Source organism: Hoplias malabaricus, chromosome 6, assembly GCF_029633855.1.
Source record: "Hoplias malabaricus isolate fHopMal1 chromosome 6, fHopMal1.hap1, whole genome shotgun sequence".
NCBI classification, from domain to species: Eukaryota; Metazoa; Chordata; class Actinopteri; order Characiformes; family Erythrinidae; genus Hoplias; species Hoplias malabaricus.
The window spans coordinates 48,402,042-48,412,777 of record NC_089805.1 but is presented as its reverse complement, the minus strand read 5'-3'; the positions used below and the strand labels follow the sequence as shown (position 1 = coordinate 48,412,777).

Here is a 10,736-nt window from a genome sequence, read left to right as displayed (position 1 = left end):
GGTTACATTATTAGTTACATTCAGCAGCTGCCGACAATACCACCCCCCCCCCCCCCCGCCCGCTGCCTGAACATAAATATGACAACCAGTTTTGCCAATAGTCACTTTATTGGAAATGCATTTTTAACAGTAACAAAGTATATCCTGATATTTAAAGTTGAACTTAAAAACTATTTCCTTAAAAACTCATTAGTTTACTCCTTATTGAAAAAAGTGGTTGGATTAGATTAGGTTAGATTAATGCGTCACTGCATAAAGACCCCCACCCCACTACTGCACCCACTAACACCCACCTCACCAAACCCCAACCTTCACTACTTACAACATTATAAATAGGTATGTATATAGGTGCCTATATTATTATATTACATATAAATCATATGTATTTTTAAATTATCTTTTTGTAAATGTTGCCAAAACTGCATTTTAATTATCTTTATTCATTACTGTTTCACTTATTTTATAATTACTGTTGCTTTTATAATTCTTTTGTATGTTTTTTGTTACTGTTTCCTGTTGTAATGTTAGACAATATTGTTCTCATAACAGTCATGCCATTAAAGCTATTTGAATCTACATTTGAGAGACAGACAGACTGACAAAGAGAAAGAGGTTATAATGTACAAACTTACATTTTCTCACACTGGTTTTGATCCACTTCTGACCTGAATTCTCCGTCCTGAAAAACACACATGGAAATGATCCTCTTGGGTGTGAAGTTAAGACACAGAGACTGGACATGTCAGCATTGAGTGTGTGTTTCTGGACTCAGCACAGGGCTTATCTCACTGGACCAAGAGGGAGCTCTCGATGTGGCTGATCAGTCCTTTCTATTCAGGACATTTGAAGCTTCTGAGTTTAGGTCAAAACTCATTTTCTTCATTAGGTTACTCTATGCCATATTTAAAGCCCACTAACACTCACAGACTGGTTCTCCTTTCTGAAACACTGGGCGGATTTCTCTTGGAGGGGTGGGGTTTGTGTTCACACAAACTCTGTTTATATTTGGCTGTTAATACACACAGTCTCAGAGAACTAAATGCAATCGTGGTCATTTTTTGGGTGAACAGGTAAATCAGGTGATTCAGAGGCTGGAGTCTGAGGGGCACAGGAGCTGTTAAACTATTTTAGCCTCTACTTTAATAACAGGTTCAAGAAGAGCTTGTGATTTATTACAGCATTAAGTATGTCTCTGAGTGTGAGGGGCTAGGTTATGTTGATGGGGTGTTAATAGGGGGCTGTGTCTGTTGATACAGGGGTGTCACTGTGTTATGTAGAATTGTTTCTCTCTGTATTCTCTGTCCCTTCTATTATGAAAACATTATGAAAAACTCACTTGTTCAGTGCATGTGCACATTAATATGTGTATGTGTAGCCCACCAACCCACACACTGTGAAACAACACTGACCCATGAACAAAGGGTGGGGTTTAAACATTGTAAAACAGATATGAGTGGAGTGGAGACACAAGAAAAGGGAGCCAAAACATGTGGAAGAACAAGTGGAGAACTGAGAAAATTGGTAAAAAAGTGAGCTGTGTGAGATCCAGTCCAGATCAGTTTTGTATAGCTGTGTGTGTGAGCAGTGTTGTCTGATCTGTCTGTGAGCTTTATGTCTGTGAGTGTGTGTGTCTGTTTTTATGTGTGTACGCTTTGTGTCTATGAGCTGTGTGTCTCGGCTGTGTGTGTGTGAGCAGTGTAAGCATGTATGAGCTGTTGTCTGGAGTGTGTGTGTCTGTGAGCTTTATGTGCATGTTGTGTTTGAACTATTGTCTGAGCCATGTGTCTGAGCTGTCGCTGTGTGCGCATGTGTGTGAGCTGTTGTCTGAAGTGTGTGTGTGTATGTGAGCTGTGAGTGCATGTTGTGTGTATACTGTTGTCTTATGTGTGTGTGTGTGTGTGTGTGTGTGTGTGTGTGTGTGTGTGTGTGTATGTGTGAGCAGTGTGTCCATGTGTGAGCTGTTATCTGGAGTGTGTGTGTTTGAACTATTGTCTGAGCTGTGTGGCTGGACTGTCGAAGTGTAAGTGTGTGTGTGTGTGTGTGTGAGCTGTGAGTGCATGTTGTGTGTAAACTGTTGTCTGAAGTGTGTGTGTGTGTGTGTGTGTGTGTGAGCAGTGTGTGTGTTTGTGCTGCGTGTGACCTGTGTGTGTGAGAGCTGTGTGTGGCTCATTATCATTTAAAGGAACAGGTGCTGAAAACGGGCGTTCTGAACAGGGCTGTTTACACAGGGGGAGATCCCTGCTGTGGGGTTTGTGAGGCTTTGACCAAAGCAGGTCACAGACGTTTTATTAAGAAACAGAACTGTGTTCCACTGTGGAGAAGAGGGGCAATATGTTGACTTTAAAATGTAAAACCTTAATTTAATCTGATGTTTAAAGGGTTTTAAGGTCCAAGTGTCTGTCTGTCTGTCTGTCTGTCTGTCTGTCTCTCTCTCTCTCTCTCTCTCTCTACCTGAGTGTCTGTAAACTGCAGAATGGATCAGAGAGTTGTCTCTCTCCAGACTCTTCTGGGTGATTGCAGGTCAAATCCAGTTCTCTCAGGTGGGAGGGGTTTGATTTCAGAGCTAAAGCCAGAAAAGAACAGCCTTCCACTGTTATTAAACAACCAGATAATCTGCAGAAAGAGAAAGAAAAAGTGAGATACGAGTCACAAAATAGTTATTTTCCTTACTACAGAACCTGTAAACACCCACCTGAGTTAAATTTTAAGTTATAAAAAAAACAGATGTAACAGAACCATATCAACCCCACCATCAGAATAACTTCACTTTGACGCGTGGTTTTTCGTGTCTGTCTGCCTGATGTAATTACAGGGTAAGAGTGGTCTGGCTTGCCAATGTTGGGAGCTGCTTCTCCCAGTGTCTTACTACGGTTTAGTTCTTGTCCAGGGTTTTCTGTTTATTTGGTATCAGTGTAAATACCTAAGTGCAGTGGGTTTGCCTCCTACACTGCTGTGATTTCTGACCAGTACGGAGCATGGAGGTTAGCTGCCTGCTGTCACTGAAGCTAGTAGCTGGGCCTGCTGACTGAAGGGTCTCTCAGGTAACACTGCTAGTAGTTGCTGCTAATGTCACCTGAGGGTGTCTTTTTCCAGTTAGCAGTCTAATAACACTGCTGCTAACATCTGCTATTATTGACTGAAGGGTACTGATCACTGGTAGCTGCATAATTTCACCAGTTAGAGGATTTTGAAAAGCAGTATATAAGAGCAATGCAATATTTTTATCATTTACTCATCAGTGATAACAGCATGTAAATAGCCTCATTCAAATTAAGATGTTTCTTTGTACCTTATCAAAAATGACATATGCCTGATTATGAACAACTTCATTCATTCATCCATTATCTGTAATGCTTATTCAGTTCAGGGTTGCGGTAGGTCCAGAGCCTACCTGGAATCATTGGGCGCAAGGCAGGAATACACCCTGGAGGGGGCACCAGTCCTTCACAGGGCAATGAACAATTTAATAATAATAATAATAACAATAGCAAAAACATTTAACTATATTCCCTTTATTTGACAACATATAACATTTTCAAACATACATTAGATTTCTCAGAACCAAACTTAATACACAGCAATAAGAAGTTTTAAATTTAGATCTAAATATCTAGATAATAAAATAACTTCTAGTTACAAACAATTCTGAAATGAAATGAATGCTTCCATTTTATGCACAGAAGTTTTCATGTATATTCATCTATATTTTCTTATAATTGTCAGCAATAACTGGAACATTTGACAGATGTCACACTGCTGATCTTATTAATAACTATAGGTCTAGGGATAAAGTACAGTCTGTAAATAAATGACAGAGGAAGAGTTTAAGAAAACAGCTGTGTCCAGATCAGTGGTGTGTATAAGTTCATTTTACTAGAACGGACAGCTCCATTCACTGGAATGTTCATCAGTATTTTAATAGTAAAGGAATAAAAGAGAAGCGCTAAGTTTAACAGCTCAACACTTAAGATTCAAGAATGAATGTTTACCTGAGAGTCTCCAGTTTACAGTGTGGACTCTTCAGTCCTTCAGAGAGCTTCTCCACTCCTGAATCCCTCAGGTCATTGTTACTGAGGTCCAGTTCTCTCAGAGAGCAGTTTTCTGATTGTAGAGCTGAGCCCAGACTTTTACAAGAGTTTTCCCCAAAATCACACAAAGCCAGTCTGAAACCAGAGGACATATTTACAGGAACATTCTGAATGATGTACGAAGATTACTCAATCAAACAATCAATCAATCAATCAGTCTGTTAAATGTAGTGAAGGAGGGATGAAGTCTGGGTGTAGTCCTTGTATACAATGTTCAGAATCTGTACAATTACTAAGGAATTTAATCTGAAATATTTCTAAGTTTCAGCACAGAAAGCTTCATTATTTGACTTAATTAAATCTATCAAGTATATTATTTTATATTGTGAGTATGTTTCAGGAAAAAAAAAACATTCCATAATATAACTTACACCACATAGTAGTCCTTGTAAAACCCCTTTATATTATATTTAGATTTGTTCTTTTTTAATGAAGTATTAGAGAGCTGACCTGAGTATCTCCAGTTTACAATGTGGACTTTTCAGTGCATAACAGAGCTTCTCTACTCCCGAATCCTGCAGAAAATTGTGAGTGAGGTCCAGTTCTCCCAGGGGAGTGGTTTGTGATTGTAGAGCTGATGTGAGATATGTACAAGACTTCACAGTGAGATTACAGGCAACTAATCTAAATAAGAAAAAAGTACAGAACAAGATGCAATTATGTGAAACCTGAGAGACTAAACAGTAGTTCTCACTGTAAAATGAACAGAGACTTTGAAATATGTTTGAGAATATATAATTACATTATATAGTATAGTATATAGTAAATAAATTACAGGTGCCAGATAACAAAAATATAACATTTTACACAATGCTACAGGGAATAATCCTTCATTTCTGTCATTATAGTGCACTGCAATACTGTCTAAAATAAGCATCAGCTTTTACTCCTACATACTGACGCACACCAGCTGCAGCTGTTTACTCCTGTTGTGAATTTTGTCCATGTTTTACAATGGTCCCATCATTTGCATGACAGCACTGAAACTAGCAAGGTGTTTGTAATGGTAGTGTGTGTTGTGTGGAGTGTATTAGCACTGTGTGCACTTACTGACCCAGACCCATCACTTTAATGAATAACAAACAAACTAATAAAAAAAGAAAGGGTTGAATCTGTTTCCCAAAATTTCATGAATAAATGTAAAGAATGTCTTTATTGACTCTCATCAGTGAAAAATACCTTCAAACACTAAATCATAAATTCTATTTTGTCAGACAATTGTAGTACCTAAAAATCACCTGTAAATATATTAAATAAATCAGAGAAAAGCCGAAGGACAATAAAAACAATCCTTGTGAAGCAGTGTAAATGCCCCTCAGATCCTGGTGAATCTTGCACATGCAAAATCACTACTCAAAACGGTTCTGAAGGCAGTGCTGCCTTTGAGGTAGAAGGAACATAACTGGTGACTAATCAAGATGCAGAGATGAATGTGATTTGTTAAAATGCATGGGGCCAGAACCATTCTAAGTAGTGATTTTGCAAATGTGCCGAAATCTCCATTTGTTTCCCTTGTTTCCAAATAAAAGATTTGTAAGTCAAGTGATTTCTAGATATTGAAATATTTGTTTGTATTAAAGATTCCATTTGATTTTAATACAAAACAGAAAATCAGAGACTTCTGAAATACTAAATTAATTACTAGTATATGTAATCATATGCTCCAAAAATATATTATGTATATTTGTTCATTAATTTTATTTTTGTTTGTATTATTGAAGGCAACAACAAAAACAACCATTTAATTACAGCCAATTTATTTATTCAAACTTTAACGGGTAACAGCTAATCATTTTTGCAGCCTCAGTCTAGATGGACTAGACTAGATGGAGATGTGAGAGGGAAGGTGTAGGGGGGCTAATTGTGATTTTGATGACATTTACTTTTTTTTTTTTTGCCCAAGTAAAGATCACTGTAACCATTCTGCAGGATTGCATCCCAAGAACCCTGGTGTACAATGTATGTCCCTGGTGATGTGCATTCTGTTTTAATGACGGACGTTTGAGGTATAATCATAAAATTTTTTAGTGTTTAATAGGTGTGATGTAGTAACCTTGAGGTCACAGAGGCCAAGGGGAGGAGCTAAGGTAGCCACAACACAAAGTCAGAGGTCCTGTGATGGCCCACTAAGGCCCCCACATGTAAGAATAAGGGATGCAGTGTGTTTAGGGAGTAAAGTATGCATTTTAATTTGTTCAGCACAAGTTCAGAGTACATTGTTTATTGTTAGGTACATTGCAGTAATAGCCCTAGTTCTGATTTTAAGATTGCCCAGAATGTATACAATGGTTATATTTACTCATTTTAAAGTTAATGTTTTTCATTAAAAAAATCCTTTAAAGTGATTAGCTCATAAATGGTTAAAATTCTGTTCAAATCCTATATTTCAGGTAAATGGTCAATAATTTACCATCTTTTAAACTTAGTAAACTTAAACTTCTTAGTAAGGAAGAGTCAGACCATAAGATGGGACAGTTTTAACATTTTTATTGATCTCACCATAACATTTCTGCAGACTTCTTTGTTTAATTCCCAGAAGCCATGTCTGCAGCGTGGGTCAGTGGGTGTTGGTTTAGAGGAAGTGCGGGCTTACTGAGCATGTCTATATAGAAATGCCTGGAATTATGGGCAATCTGGACTGTACTACTTGGAACCTTTCTAGGGGGTAAGCCATGTTTGTACAAAGAGCAAGTGGGTATTTTACAACATTATTTCCATTGATATTTGATATTGAAATATTGTGATGGTTAATGTAAAGTGTGAGATTGAATGTGAAGTAGTGATGTCCAGCTAAGTGGAGTTCTTCACATTTACTGTTACTGGAGAATGTACCTTGAATGTTAAATGGTTTGATCCATGGTGTTAAAAGAGGACTGATTGTGCTGTCAGTGATGAGTTTTTTCTGTTCTCTCAAGCTCACAGGCTAGAAGCTGAGCTTGTTGCAAAAACTTTAAATTTGCAAGAGTCAATAAATGTCTAGACATGACTCCTCAATGTGCCTCTTAGCCTTGTTTTTGGTCACACCCTGACAGGTCCCACAAATAATTGTTTGTTGAAGACAAAATAAATACAACTCAAGTAAACATGCAAAATAAAAATGAAATATTAAATTAAAAAACTACATTTATATAAATATATTATGATAAATGATTAAGTAGACCATGAACTAATGCCTGTTCTAAAACTTCATAGTCAAACAACTGTATATTAAATATTTACAAATCTCTACTCAAATGAAATAACTCTGCTTTAACAGTGCCCGACCCATAGCTGATTTTCAGGTACAGTGCTCTTGATGAAGGTGGACCCCTTCCTCAAGCTCTGTCTAAGTAAATCCCCCTCCTTCTGTATCAGACCTCAATATAAACCTGTAGGTCTAATTATGTTTTTACACCCACTCAACATACTGTCTTTGCCTCAGTGAGTGTTCAGTTTAGTCACAGGTGCATGTGATAACTGCGTGATCAGGGGCATCATCACAGTAGGGTTTAAACTTTTTTTAATCCTTTATATAGGGTTTTAAAAATGATTTTAACTTTGAGTTTATGTTTTATGATTTTAGTTTTATGAGTTTTTCACACATCCCTCAGGTTACCCTCTGACACGTGTCTCTATAAACGAACAGTTTTTCATATTGACAATTGCTAACTAAAATTAGTGTCTTATTCCTCATTATAATGACTATTGCTCCTCATATAATCCGTCAGGTATGATAAAGCAAAACATGTCCACACTGAAAAATACTTCATAATGATATGAAGTATATAATATATAATTGTTTCTCTGATTTCACATTAATATTAGTCCAGTTTTGCTCACACTCTTGGTAATGGCAAATTTTATTTCAGAATGTTGTCTGACACCTGAGACCGAAGCTTTACAGGGAAAACCAGGAGACCTCAAAGTGATTGTGTTTGACCAAACAAAACCTAAACAAACTAATAGCCTTTAAAAAATAAATATTATTTGACTTATTACAAATTCCTTATCTTAATCTCAACATTGAATATGGGAATACGTAATTTCATCTGGTTTATATTTATATGAATGTTGTATGTTTTAATTATATTTATCTGGATATGTTAATGTTTTAATTATATTCATGTGGAATTTGTTATCATTGAACTTGAGATGGTTAAATATTCAGATTACATACATTACTGTTTTTTAAAACATGAATAATAAAAATATGAACATTTCACCATCTCGCAAGTTCACATTCTAAAAAATGCCAGATAAATATAATATAGATATAAAAAAAATCAGATTCAGTTCTTCATGTCAGTGATTTAGCTCCATAAATGAACTCTAATCTAAATTCCCCTAAAAAAGAGTGATGTTGCTTGGACTGCATTCTGAATTATGCTAATAGCAAATCAGAGCAGATATCATTTAATCACATGTCAGAAAGAGTTTTCAAATCATCTCGATATTTTTGTCAAAACTTGTGAGAGGAGCTGTCTTGTGTCATTTTTCTCGCCTTGATGTTCTGATGAACTCAGTGTTGTTTATTATTATCAAATATATTTGGTCTTGGCTCATGTTAACAGTGAAATGCCCCAGCGTTTGTAAAGTCAGTCTGAGTAAAAACTCATTGTCTTTAGACATGAGGGGGCAGACTCTATTTTTTCAAAAAATCATTCTAGAATTTTTATAAAAGTTTTACAGTGTTTAATTCACATTATGGGGCAGCATGTTTTACTATCCACAAATAAATATATAACAGTTTGTGTTCCATGGTCTGCATTTTGTACAAATACAGTGAATGCATGTTCTTGGTTTTCATAGAAATATCATAATGTTTTGGTGAAAATGAATGTGTTTCTTTACATTATTGCATATTTTGTAAAGCCGCAGTCTCAAATTCAAAAATGTATTTAAAAAGTTTTGTATCTGCATTTGTGGATTACATCACTCGCCTGTTTTATGCAATACATTTTTGTTCATTTCTTCTCTTGGGTTTATGGATTTTGACACTTTCCTTTCACATTTCACAAGATCACACACATAAGTCAGGAATATAGGTGCTTTGGTATGGGTAGCAGCCTGGATGGGCTTAAGGGCCCAGGATGTCCACTGAACCTAGCACTGGCCCTGTGGGTGGTTGCATTTGTGTGTGGATCAAGTGAAAGTAAAGTTTTAAAATTCTTAAAAATGTGAGCGGGAATGAACAAAAACATGTCACTATCAAGTGACTTGATCCACAAATGCAGGTTAAACATTTAAATGAATACATTTTTAGACTCTGATTTTCCAAAAATATGCAATGAAAATTTAAACAAATGCATTTATTTTCACATCAAAATCATGATATATGAAAATCCAAAACCGGTATTTATGAATTTATCTGTATTTGTCCAAATTGTACAACACATGACAGTTTGGAATATATTTATTTGTGAAAAGTCAGAAATATTGGTGATTTCTTTGTCTAATTGGTCTAATTTTAACTACACATTTGTGATTTATTTTGATACTAATCTCTCTTTACCTGTCTTGTCAGTTTTGTACTCTAGCCACAGTTCTGAGGAGAATTTCCTGTAGACTGATGGAGAATCCTGTCACACACCCCACAAGTATCTAGATCATCCTCATGCAACACCATCTTCAGGAGCCTGAACGTACTACCACCTTGACATGCACAATGATGAATAGGTTGTTTAATTTGACACACAAAATTCAGATTGAGGGCTGAAAGAGAAAAATTGCATGGAGGATTCTTTACTGTGTTTATTAATGTGATATGATGAGAGAAATGTACAAAAATACATCACAGCATATGTAGGGGGTGATGCTTTTTTCTCTCTTTTTCTCTCACAGCTTTTGGTACTTGATACATGTTCCTTGTGATTTACCAGTTGAAAGGATTTTGAGTAAACCACACAAACCACAGGATTTATTAGTGTCTCATAGATATCCCAGCAGATCACAAATGACCTGGGAGTTGACATGGGAAAACATGTTTTCCCATAACTGCATAGAATTAGACTGGGATATACTATCTGTGAAAATCTAACCGCTGTTAATAAAAGCTATGATGAATTTCCTTCAAAAATGTACCTGAGTGTCTTCAGTTTACAGTGTGAACTCTTCATTCCAGCAGAGATCTTCTCAACTCCTGAATCCCTCAGGTCATTTTTACTGAGGTCCAGTTCTGTCAGATGGCAGTTTTCTGACTCTAAAACTGACTTCAATATTACACAGGCCTGATAGCCAAGTGTGCATACAGCAAGTCTGCAAAATGAAATGAAATTACAACAGATCTTACCCTCATTGGATGATGGTTTAATTACTATATATCAAAAACTTTAATACTGCAATAAACCTTTAATTCCATAAAATAAACTTTAATACTGACCTGAGAATCTTCAGTTTACAGTGTTGACTCCTCAGTCCTTTAGAGAGCGTCTCCAGTTTATAGTGTGTACTCTTCAGTCCTTTAGAGAGCTTCTCCACATGACAGTGTGGACACTTCAGTCCATCAGAAATATTCTCCACTACTGAATTCTGAAGGTCATTGTTACTGAGGTCCAGTTCTGTCAGAGAGCAGTCTTCTGATTGTAGAGCTGCAGCCAAAGTAGTGATGGACTGTGCAGAGAGATTACAGCCAGTAAATCTGCAAGAGAGAGCAAACACAGTGATTAAAAA

At 36.4% G+C, this 10,736-nt stretch overlaps 1 protein-coding gene and 1 long non-coding RNA gene across 2 annotated transcripts in view; both read right to left on the bottom strand.

Annotated features, from left to right (window-relative positions):
• LOC136700265 (butyrophilin subfamily 1 member A1-like) overlaps positions 1 to 4,645 on the bottom strand; it is a gene marked incomplete at its 5' end in the record, with an annotated part of 12,025 nt that extends 7,380 nt beyond the window's left edge. The window contains 4 exons of the mRNA XM_066675544.1: positions 633 to 679; positions 2,452 to 2,613; positions 3,990 to 4,163; positions 4,539 to 4,645. Coding sequence (XP_066531641.1) covers positions 633 to 679; positions 2,452 to 2,613; positions 3,990 to 4,163; positions 4,539 to 4,645 — 490 coding nt within the window. The remainder of the gene's footprint in view (positions 1 to 632; positions 680 to 2,451; positions 2,614 to 3,989; positions 4,164 to 4,538) is intronic.
• On the bottom strand, positions 4,646 to 10,634 carry LOC136699537 (uncharacterized). The gene is made up of 3 exons (XR_010803649.1): positions 10,447 to 10,634; positions 10,149 to 10,322; positions 4,646 to 4,712 (listed from the first exon to the last, which is right to left on the bottom strand). It is a non-coding gene; the product is annotated as an uncharacterized lncRNA (long non-coding RNA).
• Between the last annotated feature and the right edge of the window lie 102 nt (positions 10,635 to 10,736).